We start from the raw sequence: 19,728 nt of genomic DNA on the forward strand, positions 1-19,728 counted from the left end.
ATGTTAAGGCACCAGAGGATTTTTTTTTCCCTTTCCCTTTAGCATAGCTGATTCCTTTTCCTCTGCCCTGGACCCTTAAGGAGACTGTAATACATTTTCAACATTCCAAAGAGTCCAGTAGAAATTGTTGATTTTCCAGACTACACATACAAAGAGCAACACAAAAGTTTCTTTGTTTCTGCTTAAAATTGCATCTCCTTAGGTCCACACTGATTATCTGCTGATGATCAGGAGTGTCTCTGTGATTCACTTTGTGGACTTGCAAGAGTTACACATGATTTAGTGTGGTGCAATGGGTAAAGCCCTAGGCAGAGGACCCAGCATTTAACACATTTCGGCCCATTTCTGGCTTTCTTTGTAATTGTTAGCAATTTCATGTTTAAATTACCTTATTATGAAGTGTAGCAAATCTTTCAGTTCTGATGAAGGGAAGAATTTATTGCTACCAAGAAAAATCCCAAGTCATCTCACTTTAATGTAGTAACTCTGCTTTTAAAGTGTCTGTAAGACCTTTCTTACACACACAAAAAATTATATTTCTGAGTTTTAACCACAACTTGAGGTTCTTTCCTTTCTTTTTAAAAACTGTACGTTTTGTTGCAGAACCATGTGGGAACCTTTGGAGCAGAACAAGCATGTATGGAAATCTTGTGAGCATAGTCTGTAGCTTACTTACCTCTTATCTTTATATCAAGACTCTTAGCTTTTTCCTAAGGCTCTTAGCAAGGCTGTTAACTCTGGGCGTGTAGTATGCATTCAGGAAGTATTTCTAGTGAATGAATGAAGGGCTTTCTGGAATCAGTGGCTTTTCTGTTATGTGTTCAGGCCATACAGGGGGGGTAGAAGACATGCCTCTGTTTTCAAGGCGCTTGTAAGATCCATACCTGTGCTGTAGCTAAGATCTACTGAGCTTTTAACATACCCCAGCCTCTAACTACTCTGTAAGGAAATGAGTATTATCTCTGTTGAAGGTGAAAAAATTGAGGTTGCTAGGAAGTTAAGTTACTTATTCAAGATCACCCTTCAAATTAGTGGAGGAATTACTCTTCACAATTTACTGTGAGACCTTTAACGTTCCAAAACATGTATCCTTAACCACTACATGATGCTAGTCTAGAATCAGCAGACCTGGGTACTAGTCTTATCTCTGCTCTCACTCATTTTAAGGCAAGTGAATTCACTTTGCTGAATCTTATCTCTAAGATGAGAACATGATATCTAGTCTGTTTTAATCTTAATTATTTAAAATTTGCTTTTTGAAAAAAGTACTGAGTGGAGAACGGTGGTTGTTGTACTGAGGTAAACAAGAACTTTGTTTTCAAGGTGCAGTTACTGAAGACAGACATGTGACTTGATCACGTTTGCATGTCAGGATCTAAACCTCAGTCCCCGTGACACCAAAGTCCTTATTCTAAGATCAGTGTGAAGGTGGTAGCTGAGTCTGTGGGCATGGAGGAAATCTCCCAGAGAGAGTTTGTTAATGGAGAAGAGTAGAAAGTTAAAGATAAACCAGAAAGAGAAGGAATCCTTGGATTTATCCCATGGCTCATAACCTAATGCACAGCCTTATTTGTCCCCTTTTGTCTAGAGGTCCGCATTGCTGCTGTGGAGGCTCTCTGCATGCTGGCCCAGTCTTCACCCTCTTTTGCAGAGAAGTGCCTTGATTTCTTGGTTGACATGTTTAATGATGAAATCGAGGAAGTACGTCTGCAGTCCATACACACCATGAGAAAAATCTCCAACAATATCACTCTCCGAGAGGATCAGCTTGACACTGTCCTGGCTGTGTTAGAGGTGAGTCTTCACAGTTTGTTACTCATTTCTTCATCGGTACCTATGGAGAGCCACTTTATCTGTAAACCAGGTACTACGGGGCACCTAGGTGCTGCAGTCCGTTGGACGTACTACTCTTGGTTCCGGCTTAGGTCATGATCTCAGGGTTGTGGGCTCGAGCCCCATGTCAGGCTCCACACTCAGCACTGAGTCTGCTTGAGACTCTCTCTCTCTCTCTCTCTGCCCCTACCTCCCCTCCCCCATGCAAGCTCTCTCTCTCTCTCAAATAAATAAGCAGTCTTTAAACCAGGCATTGTTCTGGGTACTAGTGATGCAGTAGTATATGGGCAGTGCAGTTCGGCCTTCTCAGCACACAACTCCAAGGTAGAGGAGACTTGCTGTTAAACAGGAAACTCAAAGAAAGCTTAGCATTGCTGTCATCAGGAAAGGACAGGGGTCCCTGCGGTAAGGTTGTGAGATGGGGAAGGAAGAAGGAATACGGTAGTGGACACTTGGAGGAGTAGTGAGATTGGTAAGGCCCTTTCTTAGGAAGAAATGGCACTGATGGTAGGGTGGAAGGGCACCAGAGGGAGCAATGTCCATGGGTCCAGAGGTAAGAGTGTGTATGATGCATTTAAAGAATTAAAAGGAGGGGCCCCTGGGTGGCTCAGTTGTTAAGCATCTACCTTTGGCTCAGGTTATGATCCCAAGGGTCCTGGGATCAAGCCCCCACATGGGGCTCCCTGCTTGACGGGAAGCCTGCTTCTCCCTCTCCCACTCCCCCTGGTTGTGTTCCTCTCTCACTCTTATCAAATAAATAAATAAAATCTTAAAAAAAAAAAAAGGAATTAAAGGAATTCATTGTAATAGCAGCGTGGAGCCGAAGTGTTGGAGGAAAAGTGGTTATAGATAAGGCAGGGGCTAAATAATGAAGAATTCTTTTCAGCCTTTGATTTGGTTTAATGCTTCTAGTTAATCTTCGGATGTTATAGCAGGAACAGATCTTAGGGAATCAACTCATTCAACCCTGGAGTTTTACAGAGAAGAAAGTAATTTGTTTGAGGTCACACTGTTGGTAAGTGGCTCTGCCACGATATGAACACAGATTTGCCTCCGAGGCTGTACAACTCAATGTGGTTCCTGAATTATTTTTCTAAAGTATCTGGATTTTATTTGTGAGTCCTGATGTTTTTCAGAATATTAGTAAATGGGACTTGGCCTCTGGGTTTCTTTCTTGTTTCAGTTTGGTTTTGGTTTTTCAGATATTGTGAAAGAGAGAGTTACTGGGTATTTTAGTCATTATTACAGATTTCTGCTCCATACTCAAAAAACAGATTGGGTGCTTTGATTTTGAAGTTCCCCATCAGTTTTCTCAGCTGCTTAGCACTTCTGGTAAGATTTTTCCTGAATTATAAGTCTGTGTTTATAATTTTTCACTCATTTTTTTCCTAAGAAGATAAGTTTGCATTCTATGCATTATTTTCCTTGGGTGAGCTCTCTACCCTAGCCCCACCTTTCCTTTTTTGAATTCTTTCCCACTATTCCTCATCTTGAACTTGAACATCATGCTTTTCCTCATCATTTTTCTTTCACTCTTTTTTTTCCCTCTGCCTGCAAAAACTGCCACTTTTCACCTCGTAGACTTCTGCTTATTCTCAGATCTCTATTAGGTAGCGTGTTCCCCAAGTAACTCCACCCCAAGTGGGTTAAGTAGCACTCCTCTGTCTTCCTGTGTCACCCTGTGTCTAGTGTATATTAGGATGGTTTTGACAATTTAATTCTTTATTTCACAAGACTGAGAGCTTTGCACGATCCTGGCTTCTTTCAGTTTTTTATTTCTAGTGCCTTTTAGTGTCTGAAAACTGCTAGATGCTCAGGAAATGTTTGCTAACTATCTGAGATCTGTTCCAAGCTATGTTTTGATGTACTGATTGTTCACAGAGCCATAAGCATGCTTACGCATTTCTTACTATAGTTTTCCCATTTTATCATTAATGGCAGGTTTTGTCTCAACTCCCTCTCCCTGATGTGAGTATGAGCTACCTAAGGAGAGTGACCTTGTTGTACCGCTTACCATATTCCTTTCAGGGTTTGATGTGGTAACTTTACAGAGTGGATGCTTTGTAAACATGTCCTAAAACAAATCTGCATAGTCAGCTGCATAACTAGGAATTTCTTAAGGAACATAGTCAATATTGTTCTCTTATTCTTTGAATATTGTTTTTTTGATACCGCCTATCAATGGTGGTGATTGTTCATACAGGAAACATTTTATCTGACGGGTAAGTTGACAACGTGTAAAACCAGACAGAGCTGAATCGAACTGTCAGTACCTGTCTTTGGTCCCTGATCTTTTTACCTGAGTTTTTGTTTGTTTGTTGTTTATTTGTTAGTATTTATTGACCACCTTTTGCGTGCCAGACACTATGCCAGTGAGCAGAAACCATGGTACTGCTCTCATGGACCTTACAATTTAGGTATGAGTGAGATAGACAAATATGACACAAATGAAGGTCTAATAATTAGCTGAATGAGGAGCGCATGACAAAAAGGAGTGAGGTCCCATGGGCGTCTGTCATGGAAGCACTTAGTCTTTGGGGGCTAAGGGGGTGTAGCAATCAGGGACAGCTTCTAAAGCTGATATCTGAAAAAGGTAGGAAAAGTTGGGAGTATGGGTGTAAGAATATACCAGGCAGAGGAGCAGCAAGTTTAGAAATGATGGTAGGTGGAAGGAGACATGGCATAGTAGAGGGACCAAAAGAGGGCCTGGCTGTAACAGAGCTAGTGTGAGGGAAGAGTTAGGCTGGAGGGGCGCGTGGGACCAGCTCCTGCAGAGCTTTGAAAATCCTGTTAAGGGAAGAGCACCTGAAAGTTATTCAGGGTATCCTGTCAGCTTTGTGACTTTGGACAAATTATTAATTCTCTCTGGTACTTGGTTTTCTCATGTATAAAGTGAGGATAATTCCACATATTCGTGTGTTTCTTATAAGAATGGAAAGAGAATTCATGTAAAATGCTTAACATGGTAGTAGTTCGTAATATTGATTAAGTCAATCAGGAAACATTTACCGATTTTTTAAAAAATTTATTTATTTATTTATTTATTTATTTTTGCAGAGCCAGGTTCTGTGCTAGGTTCTGAGGATGTGAAAGTAGACAGTACTAGCTGTTACCTCTGAGTCACTCACAGTTTCATAGAGAAGACAGGGAGCAGTATAAGCCAGTAATTACAAGATAGTATTAAAAATAAGTCAAGGAATGACATTCTAGCCACAGCACTAGCATGTGGCCACAGGTGTAGGCTGGGAGGGCAGAAATGGCACAGCATGGGGGGCACCTGAGTGGCTCAGTGGGTTAAGCCTCTGCCTTCGGCACAGGTCATGATCCCAGGGTCCTGGGATCGAGCCCCGCGTCAGGCTCTCTGCTCATCGGGGAGCCTGCTTCCCTTCCTCTCTCTCTGCCTGCCTCTCTGCCTACTTGTGATTTCTGTCTGTCAAATAAATAAATAAAATCTTTAAAAAAAAAAAAAAAAGAATAAAAAGAAATGGCACAGCATGGACAGGGATGCTGAGAAGTGCACGTGACTCTGAGGGAGAAGTGAGCCGAGAATCGATTGTGAAGGACTTTGCTTGCGTGCCCGGGAGCCTGAGCTTTGTTGAAGAGGTGTGGGGAAGCCAACTGGTTCCTAAACAGAGCAACAACATGGTCAGATGTGTTTGTTAAGGTGTTGGCATCAGTAACTATACAGAGTGAAGAATTGAGGGACCTGCAAGCTGAAAGAGGGTTCCTGGAGAATAAAGAAGGCATGTTTCCAACCTAGCTTTGGAGAAGTCTCTGAATCTTAGGTTTTGCTCTGTGGATGCATATGCATCCTTTAAAATTTTTAGTTTGATTTCTTATTTATTAAATAAAACCAAATTTTCTATAAAATTAGAAAAATTTAAATTTTAAAATTTTTTTAAATTTAAAATTTAAAAATTTTAAATTAAAAAAGTATTCTGTAAAACTTTTAGGAGAAAATACTTGTGACCTTCGTTGGATTAGACAAAAATTTCTTAGGCCACCAAAAACTTAATCCATAAGAGAAATAACTAGATAAATTGGACTTTATCAAAATTTAAAAGCTCTTCAAAAAGATACTTTTAGGTAATTACAAGGACAGCACAACAATGTAAATGTATCTAATGCCATAGAATTGTACACTTAAAAAGTACATTGACTTAAAATGGTAAATATTATGTTGTATGTATTTTACCACAATACAGAGTGAGAATTGGATCAGATCAATTGTATATAATGCCTTTAATGTATAAACTGTACAAAAAAGGTGGGATGGACTTAGATACAGAAACATGCATAGAGGAAAGGTGATGTGAAGACATGGAGAGGAGAGAATGCCATCTACAAGCCAAGGAGTGCCAAGGCTACCAGATGCTGGGAGAGGCCTGGTCTCAATTCTCCTTCATAGCCTCAGAAGAAAGCAGCCCTACTTATATCTTTTTTTTTTTTTTTTAAGATTTTATTTATTTATTTGACAGACAGAGATCACAAGTAGGCAGAGAGGCAGGCAGAGAGGAGGAAGCAGACTCTCTGCCGAGCAGAGAGCCCGATGCGGGGCTCGATCCCAGGACACTGGGATCATGACCTGAGCCGAAGGCAGAGGCTTTAACCCACTGAGCCACCCAGGTGCCCCCCTACTTATATCTTGATTCTGGACTCAGGCCTCCAGAACGGAGACAGTAAATTTCTGTTTTTCTTTCTTTCTTCCTTATTTAGATTTTATGATTTTATCTGAGAGAGAGAGAGCACTAACAGTGCAGAGGGCCAGAGGGAGAAAGAGAAGCAGACTCTCCATTGAACAGGGAGCCCAACATGGGGCTCCATCCCAGGACCCTGAGATCATGACCTGAGCCAAAGGCAGACACTTATCTGGTTGAGCCACCGATGTGCCCCAAATTATTTCTGTTTTGCTAAGTCAAAGGAAAAAAAAAAAAAAAAAAACCATGTTTTTGAAAAGACATACCACAGACTGGGAGAAAATACTTGTAAAACATATATCTGATAAAGAATATATGAAGGTTTTTTTTTTTTTTTTTTTTTTTTTTTTTTTAAAGATTTTATTTATTTATTTACAGAGAGAGATCACAAGTAGAGAGGCAGGCAGAGAGAGAGGAGGAAGCAGGCTCCCTGCTGAGCAGAGAGCCCGATGCGGGACTCGATCCCAGGACCCTGAGATCATGACCTGAGCCGAAGACAGCGGCCCAACCCACTGAGCCACCCAGGTCAAAAAAAAAAAAAAAAAAAAAAAAAGAATATATGAAGGTTTCTCAAAATTCAGTCATAAGACAAATCACCTGATTAGAAAATCAGGAGAAGGGCGCCTGGGTGGCTCAGTGGGTTAAGCCGCTGCCTTCGGCTCAGGTCATGATCCCAGGGTCCTGGGATCGAGTCCCGCATCGGGCTCTCTGCTCAGCAGGGAGCCTGCTTCCCTCTCTTTCTCTCTGCCTGCCTCTCTGCCTACTTGTGATCTCCCTCTGTCAAATAAATAAATAAAATCTTTAAAAAAAAAAAAAAAAAAAAAAAAGAAAATCAGGAGAAGATTTGAATGGTACTTAAGGAAAGAAAATAAGCAGTGCAAATAATAAAGAAGTGAAGCATACATACTTAACATCATTAGTCATTAGGGAAATGCAAATTAAAACCACACCTATTAGAGGTATTACAACACCACACATATTAGAATGCCTAACCAGAAACCAAAGAAATGTTGAGAGTATCAAGTGACAGCACTTGATACAATTGATCTGATCCAATTCTCCTCTGTATTTTTTTTTAATTTTTTATTTTTTATAAACATATATTTTTATCCCCAGGGGTACAGCTCTGTGAATCACCAGGTTTACACACTTCACAGCACTCACCAAAGCACATACCCTCCCCAATGTCCATAATCCCACCCCCTTCTCCCAACCCCCCTCCCCGCAGCAACCCTCAGTTTGTTTTGTGAGATTAAGAGTCACTTATGGTTTGTCTCCCTCCCAATTCCATCTTGTTTCATTGATTCTTCTTCTACCCACTTAAGCCCCCATGTTGCATCACCACTTCCTCATATCAGGGAGATCATATGATAGTTGTCTTTCTCTGCTTGACTTATTTCGCTAAGCATGATACGCTCTAGTTCCATCCATGTTGTCGCAAATGGCAAGATTTCATTTCTTTTGATGGCTGCATAGTATTCCATTGTGTATATATACCACATCTTCTTGATCCATTCACCTGTTGATGGACATCTAGGTTCTTTCCATAGTTTGGCTAATGTGGACATTGCTGCTATAAACATTCGGGTGCACGTGCCCCTTTGGATCACTACATTTGTATCTTTAGGGTAAATACCCAATAGTGCAATTGCTGGGTCATAGGGCAGTTCTATTTTCAACATTTTGAGGAACCTTCATGCTGTTTTCCAGAGTGGCTGCACCAGCTTGCATTCCCACCAACAGTGGAGGAGGGTTCCCCTTTCTCCGCATCCTCGCCAGCATCTGTCATTTCCTGACTTGGACGGGGAACATCTGGCACTCTCATCCACTGCTGATAGGAATGCAAAATGATAGATTTGGAAGTTTTTTATAAAATTAAATGTAAATTTACCTTGATACTGCATTCCCACTCTAAAGCATTTCCTAAAGAGGATTGAAAATTTTTACATTCACACAAACACCTGTATGCAAATATTTATTATGGCTTTATTTACAATATTTCTAAACTAAAAACAACACAAATCCTTGATTTGGTGAATGGGTAAATAAACTGGGTACATCTGTACAATGCAGTATTACTCAGTAATAAAAAGGAACGGGTTGCTGATACACGTAACAACACAGGTGATTCTCACATGCATTATGCTAGGTGAAAGAAGCAACATACTCTGTGATTCCATTTCTGTGACCTTTTGGGAAAGACAAAACTGTAGCAGAAAATACATCAGTGGTTGCCAGAGACTGTGGGTGAGGGCTAGACTACAAGGGGACACTACAGAAGAGTTTGGTGATAGGAGTGTTTTATATCTTGATGGAGGTGGTAGTTACGTAACTATATGGATTTGTTAAACTTGTGGAAGTGTTCACTGAGAAGGATGAATTTTACAGAATGAAACTTCTTATCAGTTAACCTGACTTAAAACAATGCTCTGGCGATCTCATTTCCACTAAAAGGTATCAAAATTCCTAAGAGAAATGGATGATTCCAGGTCTAGTGCAGGAAATGTAACAAGATGAGTTTGTACTACCTTATCATACAGAGAGCAGTTAGCTATCAAAGACCTCGAGGATCATATCAGAAAGACCCAGGAGACACATCATTAAGGGTTATAACACATCATTAAGGACTGTTAACTGCAAGTATGTTTAAATGCATGATTTTGTAATGATACTTAAACAAAACACTGCATTAGTCATCTTGGAAGATGTTTAGTAATCAGCTTCTTATTTTGGAAACTGGTAAATTAAGGAATCAAGCATTAATCCTTCTTTTTTGTATCTGAACTATCAGTCCCAAACTGAACTTCATGATAACCAGCTGGTTGATAAGGGGAAGTTTCTCTTCTTAGAAGTATTCCAGTTAATAAATTAAAGAATGATAGATAGGATTTGTACATCATTGTATTACAACTTCAGTTGATTCATAGATCTGGGAAGTACTCACCAGTGGTTACTAACCTCACAGAAGAGAAACAGACATCATATAGTTCCTGAGGGAAGTATACCAAACCCCCGTAAGATGGTCTTACAAAACAAATTGAACGTGAATCTGATCAAGCTTCTAAATCTTAACTATCATAATAGGATATACAGAGAAGAAATTACATGGGGAGGGTGTGAGATATACAGTGATTTTACATATTAAAAGATGCTTAAGGAACATATTGTCACATTGCTATGTGTGGACCTTAGTTGGTTCCTGACTAGAACAAACTTTTTGAGTCAGAAGAATTTGGGTACTCATTGGATAGTTGATATTAAGCAGTTATTATATTTTTAGGCAGGATATGGGTTTTGTGATTTTTAGAAATAAGGAATCATCTTAAAATATATTTATGAAAATATTTACCAATAAAATGCTGTGATTTCTCTGACTGACTTCAAAATAATCTAGTTGGGCGGAGTGGGTAAAAGTTTAGATCAAACATGATTGACTGTGAGTTAATTGGTGAAACTAAGGAATTTATTAATTCTACTTTGTATATATTTCAAAACATCTGTATAAAAAAGTTTTGAAAAACTGACAAATGCTACAGAGATAGCCAAGAGGAATAGAACTGATATGCATCCATATCTTTTAGCTTTAAGAAGTTGTTGATGACCTTTTCCAGTCACTTTGGTGAGGTAGAGTAGATATGAGAAGAGAAACGGCCATTTCTCCAACATCATCTTGTAACAGTCTTTTTATTTACTCTGCCCTGGCCACAAACTTTATTTATATGAATGAATGAGCCAATGAATGAAGTCTTCAAATCTGAATTCAAATGTTACCTCTTCTGTGAAGTCTTCTCAACTCCTAGCCTCTCGCCTCCAAGAAAATTCAGAGACTCTTTACCCTGTAGTCCCACTGTAACTTATACGCTCTCCTGTAATAGCAAATTCACAGTGATTGGTACTATTATTATTGTTACTTTTTTTTTTTTTAAAGGATTCATCCAGAGATATTCGAGAGGCTCTTCACGAACTTTTGTGCTGTACTAATGTTTCAACCAAAGAAGGGATTCATCTTGCACTGGTGGAGCTGCTGAAAAATTTAACCAAGTACCCTACTGATAGGGACTCCATATGGAAGTAAGGACTTTTTTGCTCATTTGCTCACTGGGTCCAGTAATGTGGTAAATGTATATTGAATTATCCAGTAGTGGATCATCATAGATTGATGGTATGGCCCTCAGTTTGCCTCCAGTTTAACAACCTGATTCAGCTTAACACTCAGGAATCTGATTCCTAAATTGACTATCCCATTTTAGATTATTTATTTATTTATTTGTCCATCCATCCTCTTAGCAGATAGTATGTGCCCTGCTACTGTACATTCACTATGTGCCCAGCCCTATGGTAAGTGCCGCAGGCAGAGACGAGCTGATTAGATTCCTTTTGCTCCTCTATCCTGTTAATCACTTCTTTGTCTGTTTTGCATTGTCTAAATGATCACAGCTGCATTGTAGAGATGAGAGGCAGGACTGGCACTTTGTCTACAGATGGAAAACCACTTCATTTTTTCCCTTGATTACCTCTACCTTTACTGACTAGAGTCAAAATTGACATTGTTCATGAATTGCTGTTTGAAGAACTACTTGCAGACATTATTATAAAATGTTCGTAATCGTGCTCCACGTATTGAAGTGAGCTTATGTGATGAGATCACTCCAATGGTATAGTTTATTGGATTTTCTGAAAAAATTTGTTACTAAAAGTAGAAAAACTGTGGGTCAGATCAGGTACTTGCAAGATCTGTTTAAGACTGAAAACACCAGGGGAGTCTTCAAGGAGCACTCAGTCTTTGGGGTGTGGGTCTTGTAGTAGGAAGAAAAACTGGTGTCAGTGTCTGTATCTGGGATGACACAGAAGGAATGAGTAATTTTGCTTGATGGAAGGGATTGTTATGGAGTGTTTCACAGAACATTCTTCTTGCCTTACAGTAAGACAGGTGGTTATTTGGTTCACCCAGAGTATTTATTTAAGACTGTCTTTACTGGTGACTGTAGACTGAAAGCTCCTTCACCTTGTAGTGTTTGTAGTACTCCAGAGGATTTTGAAGTTGCCTATTCTAATAATCATTTGACTTTTCATTTCTTCCCATGAATGGTGGCTTTATTTAGGAATACCAAAAAAGGATGTGATAAAGAGGGAAGGAATAATCACAGTGGCAATGTTTTTAAGACATTTTTTAAAAGTAGATACATAAATTAAAACCTGGAGGGGTTTGTTATGTTTATATAGCTTTAGTTCATTCAGCAAATGCTTGGAGTACTTGGCTCTATAACCCAATTGCTGTGTTGGTGCTATGGAGAGTTAAAAATGGATTCAATTCAGAGGCCTAGCTTTCAAATAGCAGGATGGAAAGAAGTAGGGAATATGTAGGTAGGTAGATAGATGATTAGGAAAAATATTACAAATCAGAATTGAAGTCTAGTTTCAGAGAGACCCAGATGCTTGAGCGACCTGAGCAAAATAGGAGATAAAGGGGTAGCACCTAGAGGCCAGACTACAAGATTTACAATGTCCCCTAAAACACAGTGAGTAAAAGGGTGGGAGTTCAGAAAATTAGCCATTCAGTTCTTTTCACATAGAAGGAAAAGCAGAACTGGGCAAAAGTATACTTTCCTAACAATATCACGTGTTTTAAATGGGATACCTATCCTACTCCATATATCCATGAATTTGTTCCTGGTGCTTGCTTTCTCTCTATTGCCAGTCTGTTTGTTCTCCAGTCCCTGGGGAAGTCCTTTCTCCTTTGTGAAACTTCTGATCATGGTGATCTCCTCTACCGTTGACAAGTGGAAAGCAGGGGAGTACCATTCGTTTGGTAGTTCATTGCCTTGTAGTGTTGATCATTTTTCCCCAGCTGAATTATAAACTCCACAAGAATAGAGATAAGGATTTATATTTCTTTTCTAAACCTTCTAAAACAGAACTTTAAAAATGATAATACAAATGCTTAGTTACTGGTGCCATGTAGTGGTATAAGCCATGTGGTGCCATGGCTTATAAAGGTTTTCATGTCATCATAATAGTTAACTAATAGCTACTTAATAATACCTAATTGAGTTCTTACTCTGAAACAGACTCTTTTTTGAGTAATTTTTATTCATTATCTCATTTAATGCTTATAGCAACTGTATGAGGTAAGGATTTTTTAATCCCATTTTGTAGGTGAGAAGCCAGTCTGCCCAAGGCCACACAGTTACTCATTTTCATGTTTCAGGTCAGGTCACTTCTGATTTCAGAACTTCGCCCAGGATATCCGTTATACTGCTTTTGCCTACAAGTAATGGGAAATCCGATTAAAAGTGGTTTAAACAATGAAGTCTAATTTTTTGGCATTACAAGTCAGGAAGTCAAGTTATAGGATTGGTCATTTAACAGCTTAACAGGGTTATTAACACTGTGGTTTTTCTGCAGTTCTCTTGGCACTTTTCTCATAGTTGCAGGATGGCTGCCTCATAAGACAGTATCTTAAGGCATAAAGGAAAGGGCATTCCTTCTCACACATTTTTTTTTTTTTTTGTCTAGGAGAACATTCCTGAGTAGCTCTCCATCAGACTTCCCTTCTTGTTCCTTTGAGCAGGAATGGGTTACTTTACTTCCTGCAAAGGTAGTAAAGTTTAAACCACTTGTGCTTGAGCCCTTGGGCTGAGTCTCCCTTCTCTGAGCACCTACCTGATACTTGAGTAAAATCAGTGTTCTCTTGGCAAGGAATTTGGAGAAAATAACTGTTGGTTAAATAATCAGTAGTAATTTATGCCATATCAGCTCTTTAATAATAGCAATTTTTTTTAGATGAACTGAGTTCCAGAATAATTGAAGGACTTATTTGAGGTCATAGAGGTTACCAAAAATGGGTGGTTGGGAATTTGCATTTCTGAATCAGGTTTTCTGATTCCAATCCCCAGTACTTTTTAAAGCATTTGTTAAGTTACTAAGGTGGACTCTCATTTTGTTTGTTTCAGGTGCTTGAAGTTTCTGGGAAGTCGGCATCCAACCCTGGTGCTTCCCTTGGTGCCAGAGCTCCTGAGCACACATCCATTTTTTGACACAGCTGAACCGGACATGGATGATCCAGCTTGTATCCTCTGCAAGGATAAAACTAGGAAAGACTGGGCTGATTTGGTGGGCTGTTCTGGCATCTTTTTCTGCAGTGTAACTTGGAGGGGGCAGTCCTAGGTTTAATTTTTTTTCATTTCTTTTAATTAAGAGTATATTCTGAGGGAGCCTAATAGTTGTTATTCGTAGCTTTCATTCTTGTTTTCACAATAATTCACATTTGCTATTTAATATTATTATTATTAGTTTTTTTAAACCATTTGTTCAGCACCTATTATATTCCACACTGTTTCATGCTTTATACATTTACCATGTATATGTAAATATGCATATTTACATATGTAAATCTCCCAAATACCCCTGGAAGGAGGTATTATTCCCAGTTTGCAGATGAGGAGACTGAGACTTAGAAAGGCTAAATAACTCCCCAAGCAGCACATGTGGAATTCAAAGCCAGGCATCTTTGTTATTTTATTTTGTTGTTATTTTTAAATAATTTGCTTATTTATTTAATAGAGAGAGAGAGAGAGCACACAAGTAGGGGGAGCAGCAGGGAGAGGGAGAAGCAGACTCCCCGCTGAGCAGGGAGCCTGATGCGGGGCTCAGTCACAGTACCTTGGGATCATGAACTGAGGGAAGGCAGATGCTCAATGACTGAGCCACCCAGATGCCCCCATCTTTGGTTTTAAGGTCTATGAATGACCAATCTTCCTTCCTTCCTCTATTTCTCTTTCTTTTTTCTTTTCTTTTATTAAAGATTTATTTATTTGAGAGAGAGAGCACAGTGTGAGAGTGAGCAGGGGAGGGGCAGAGGAGCAGAATCTCAAACTCTGGACTGAGCCTGGAGCCTGACATGGGGCTCCATCTCATGACCCTGAGATCGTGACCTGAGCCAAAACCAAGAGGCAGACGCTTAACTGACTGAGCCACCAAGGGGCCTCAGTTTATGAACTTTCTTAATCTGCAGCCTGAAGAGGGGATAGGTTGAGCTAGTCTGCAGGATTACTTTGCCTCTGATGCAAGTTGAGTGGGTTTGTGACAGCCATGGGCAGCATGCCATGCAATTAGATTGTTTTCCGGTAATGGGAATACATTTACATCAGTGCACCCACAGTCTCCTATGGTTCTTTCTGCTCTGTAGCAGATTCTTGGTGAGGTTTAGGGGATATTTATTGAGATGCAGAGATCAGCCAAATAACTGGCTGTCGTAGGATGACCATTATAGTCTCTCTTCATTCTGTTTGTTTATTTTCACACTTTTTGGAGAAATCTTTTTTTAAAAGATTTTATTTATTTATTTGACAGATCACAAGTAGGCAAAGAGGCAGGCAGAGAGAGAGGAGGAAGCAGGCTCCCCACTGAGCAGAGAGCCCGATGTGAGGCTCGATCCCAGGACCCTGGGATCATGACCTGAGCCGATGGCAGAGACTTTAACCCACTGAGCCACCCAGGCGCCCCTGTTTGGAGAAATTTTTAACCATTTGTTTAGTTGATATACTAATCAATGTCTAACTTCGTGTTTACCTCTGGGAAAGGCTTATTCCAGACCTTACTTTAAAGGTACAATACTGTAGCTGCTTGAAATTTAGCTCATCAGAAAGGGGCTTAAGGGCTAGATGTTATCACAAACCTCACATGATGTATTGAAGTGCTCAGAAATCTGAGGGCCCTTTTTACATTTAAAAAAACATTAAACACTTTTGGAAGGCTCTAACGTTAAGATACCTTTCTGGGCAGTTGAGAGGTTCTATTATTTAGGAAATATGTTTGGCTGTTCAGTAAAAGAGATTTCCCCCAAATGTAGCTTAAATGAATTAAGATTTTTACTTTTCTCCAAGGTAGAAGAAATCTGGAAGTACACAGTCTGTTGCTGGTAAAGCAGCTCTACATTATTCTTGGTGATCCATACTCCTTCTGTTTTCCTGTTCGGCCATTTTCACTTATCCAGCATTGCTGCTGGAGGTCCAATGATCAGGCCCTGGTTCTAGAGAGAAAGTTAGAGGATATTTGTGGTCAAATCAGTATTCTGTTAGCAAGGAAAAAGGGAAGAATGGATATTGGGTAGGCAACTGACAGGGTCTTCCACAGGGATACATATAGAAGATTGGAAACTATGTTTACCTTTTAATTTCTGATTTTCCCTCTGTTAAGAAAATATATATAGAAAGTAAGTCCAAAAAATTGAAAGAAGAAACTTCATACTGAACTTGCAAAATCCTGCTAGTCAGAGTAATTGACCATTAGTATTTTGGTGTATTTCCTTCTTTTTTAAGGCTTGGTGTTGGGATTTTGTTCTTGTTTTATTTTTTTAACATAGTTTATCTCATCATCAAATATATGATAATAGATGACTGCTCTCATATCCTCTGTATATGTTAGCAGCTGCTTTTTCACTTATAATACAATGTTTGTGATACAATATTATAAATTTTTCAAACATAGAATTTTTAACGATTACAAAATACTCCCATCAAGTAGGTGAAACACGAGGTATATGGTAATTTTCCTGCTTTGGGGCATTTAGGTTGTTTCTGATTATTTGCTATTATAAATGATTCTGTACTCTATGATTATTTACTTAGAGTAAAATCTGAGGTGTAGAATTACTTACCATCCAAAAGACTTACTGTCTAGTGTCAAATTATGATCCAAAGATTTGTGCCCAAGTGTACTTTAGTGAGCCATGTACTGCAAGTTTCAATGTGTTACTATTCTCTGCAGGATCAGGCATTATTTTAAAAAAACCTTTGGTGAGTGAGGTAATGTATCTCTTTGTTTGAATTTGCATTTATTTGTTAGAAAATTGTCATTTAATAAGACTTTTGAGGGTGGGAATTGGAAGGCACATCATTCTAGCTAACGTCAACCTTTTAAACCTCCAAGTTTCTTAACCCAATCATCCCTCAGACATTGCAGTTTTGGTTCTTATTTTTAATGCTGCTAAAACCTGTCCAACAATGCCAGCACTATTCTCAGATCATACCTTCAGACACTATGCCTATCTCCGAGACAGTCTTTCTCATCTTGTTCCTGCCTTAAGGGTATGTTGAAAACAACTTTTGTCATTATTTTTGGTGTTTTGTCATTATTTTTGGTGTTTTGATTTTGGGTCCTTTGTAGTTGTTAAATAGCAAAGAGCAGGCTATATTTTCTCTGAAAACACATTCATTCATTCTCTTTCTCTCTTGGGCTTTCTCCCACTGTTTTGTACTTTTTCTTCTGTATTCCTTACCTTTTTTTTTTTAAAAAAAGATTTTATTTATTTATTTGACAGAGAGAAATCACAAGTAGTCGGAGAGGCCGGCAGAGAGAGAGAGAGGGAAGTAGGCTCCCTGCTGAGCAGAGAGCCCGATCATGACCTGAGCCGAAGGCAGCGGCTTAACCCACTGAGCCACCCAGGCGCCCCATATTCCTTACTTTTTAAGAAGATTTGTATTCTAAATGTCCCTGAGTTATTGAGGATGTTATGTTAGGCAAGAAAAAGGAATCTGGAACAATATATTCCAGACCAAGGATTAGATTTTGCAACATTTTAACAATTACATAAAGCCAAAATTCTCAACAAATTTATTTTTTAATAATAAAACCTTTGTTACTTTTAAAACCTTAGAGATACAGAAAGAAAAACTTTACGAACCATGAGGGTAATGGCAAACACTGAAAGCTGACTGTGTGCAGACACTTCTCTAAGCTCTCCATTTGTGTTAACTCATTCCTGTTTAGGTGACTCCCAAGGACTTTATTTAGAATAATATATGTACATGGTGAGAAAATCTAAACTGTGTATAAGGTACAAAATTAAAAGTGAAATCCTCTTTGCTCTCGTCCATCCCTTTCTTGAAAGGTAACTACTTTTAGCAGTAAGAACAAGAATTACAATTATCATCCTATAAAATGTTTTTATAGCGTGCTATGTAAATTTATTTGGTAATAAGCCATCATTGCCCTATGAAGTGAAAGATCAAATGAAGTTTAAAAATAAATGTGACAGCAGATTGATTTTTAGTCCCATTTCTGTGGTTACTTCATTTACTTCAGTTAGCAATAGAACATAATATTATCCATAGTCTTTTCTTTTTCTCCTTGCAGTGGTTGTATTGTGTAAACCATATCTATTCTCTCAGTCTGTCTCCCTTTCTCCCAGTGAAGCTAGGGAATGAGAGAAAGGTTATTTACAGAATCACCTTACCTATTTTCCCTTTCCTGTGTTTGACTCCCTTTTTTTGGTCCTTGTTTCTTTGTATTACCAAAAGCTGAGCCACAGAATTTGGTGGTCTTATAACCCTACTATGTTTGCTTAGTTACCAGGTAGAAAACTAGTGTCATCAGCTGTTTCCCCCAGTATCATGCCTCATGAGGATCCTTCCCATCAGTTTCTGCAGCAGAGTCTTGAAAGAGTGTACAGTCTTCAGCACCTCGACCCTCAGGGAACCCAGGAGCTGCTGGAGCTCACCATCAGGTGAGGTGACCATCTCTTTACTTTGACAGAGTTAAACGTTACAATTATGCTCAGCTGAGCTGTTTTTAATTTCTGGTGTCGGCTACAGGCTAGTTTTTCGGAGTCTGTGGCCTACACTCACACGTAGTTTTATGACATGTTTGCATTTGCATTAGATTGGAGTTTGAGCATATTACAAAGGAAAGCTTTTCATGCTCATGACCGCTTTGATGATGAATGCAAAGCTGAAGAGTTACAAAGAAGCAGTTTTAAAATTTTCTCTCCTTGTGTATTAGTTAGGATGGGTGACAGAAAATGTAAAGAACTGTGGCTTGTGTAGGAGGAAAGGTTAATTCTTTCCTGCAGGGAGGGCAGAGCTACGATGTTTATCAGGCCCCTATGTGCATTCTTTCTCCATCTTCTGCATCAGGTTCTTTGCCTAAAAATCCAAACTCTTAACTATCCCCTCTGTTTTCCAGGCTGCAGGAAAAAGCAAAGAGCAGGAGAAGGGCATCATCATTTCTAACCTTACCACCTTTTAAAGACACTTCCCCAAAGTTGCATGTTCTAATTTTACTTACATCCCATTGACTAGAACTTAAGTCACATGATGGTATCTTGTTGCTAGGAGCTAGCAAATGCAGTCTTCATTCTGGTGACCAGTGCTTAGTTAACATTTGGTGACTCTGATACTCCAAAAGAAGGGGAGGATATTGGGGAACAACCAGCAGACTCTTCCAGACCTTATTAGGATGTTTTGAATGATATGAAACAAATTGAAATCCATTTGCCTTTAACAAAAACAGTTTCTGTCTACTTTTTTGAATAAGGTTTGTGGCAGAGATGAGTAGCGCCAAGGACACTGTTTGGTCTGCAAAGCCTAAAATATTTACTATCTGACCCTTTTCAGAAAAGGTTCGCTGACCCTGAAATGATGCCTCAGTCATATTTTTTTCTTCTGCTCCATTAACAAAGTGATTAGTTTTGGAGGCCAGTATCTGAAGTTGTTGGCTCCAAGCCCAGGAAAATAAGTTCCACTTTCTGACTCATCCCCACCTAAGTAAACATTTAGGTTTTGTTTTTGACAGTTTTTATCCTGTTGGCACTAAAGCAAGTACAAAATGCCTAAAAGCAAGCCAATTTGATCATCAGATGCAGTGCTGGCTATTAGTGGGTGCTCAGTAAACACCTGCTGGCCCGACTTGCCTGCGTGTAGTCCTGCTGGGCTTCAGGTTGGTGAGACCACTGTTCTAGTGCTATAGTCAGCCCTGGATACTGTTTCTAACTTGAGTGCATTCTGATGAGGGTGGCCAGGGTGGTAAAAGATCCAGAAAGGAAAGCAGATGGTGGAGTAGTTATTGATAACGTACTCTGTTTTGCAAACATTATTGCAGTTATTGTTACCATTTCACAGAGAAGAAATGACAGTTAGGGGAGGTGAAGCAATTTGCTAAGAAGTAGCAAAACCAGGCTTTGAATCTGGTTTTGTTTGACTCTAAATTTGTGACTTTGTGACGTATTGCAGTGAAGATGATTCCTGTTAGATTGGGTGACTTGGGGGTTCTGCAGAAATTACATTTTTGGTAGTTGTGGAAAGGGAAATATTAGAGTTTCATACAGAAGTTTCTCTGATTAGGACTCTGATCACTTACTTATTGGTACTAGTTTAAAACAAACTTCACCATCATAAGCAAGCCATCACCTTTGTTGTAA

The 19,728-nt window shown here is 39.2% G+C and overlaps 1 protein-coding gene across 1 annotated transcript in view; it reads left to right on the forward strand.

Annotated features, from left to right (window-relative positions):
• Positions 1-19,728, forward strand: part of INTS4 (integrator complex subunit 4) — a 123,328-nt gene that overhangs the window by 76,466 nt on the left and 27,134 nt on the right. The window contains exons 11-15 of the mRNA XM_059188076.1: positions 1,589-1,794; positions 10,459-10,601; positions 13,484-13,599; positions 16,485-16,618; positions 17,879-18,036. Coding sequence (XP_059044059.1) covers positions 1,589-1,794; positions 10,459-10,601; positions 13,484-13,599; positions 16,485-16,618; positions 17,879-18,036 — 757 coding nt within the window. The remainder of the gene's footprint in view (positions 1-1,588; positions 1,795-10,458; positions 10,602-13,483; positions 13,600-16,484; positions 16,619-17,878; positions 18,037-19,728) is intronic.

Source organism: Mustela lutreola, chromosome 1 (assembly GCF_030435805.1).
Source record: "Mustela lutreola isolate mMusLut2 chromosome 1, mMusLut2.pri, whole genome shotgun sequence".
Lineage (NCBI taxonomy): Eukaryota > Metazoa > Chordata > Mammalia > Carnivora > Mustelidae > Mustela > Mustela lutreola.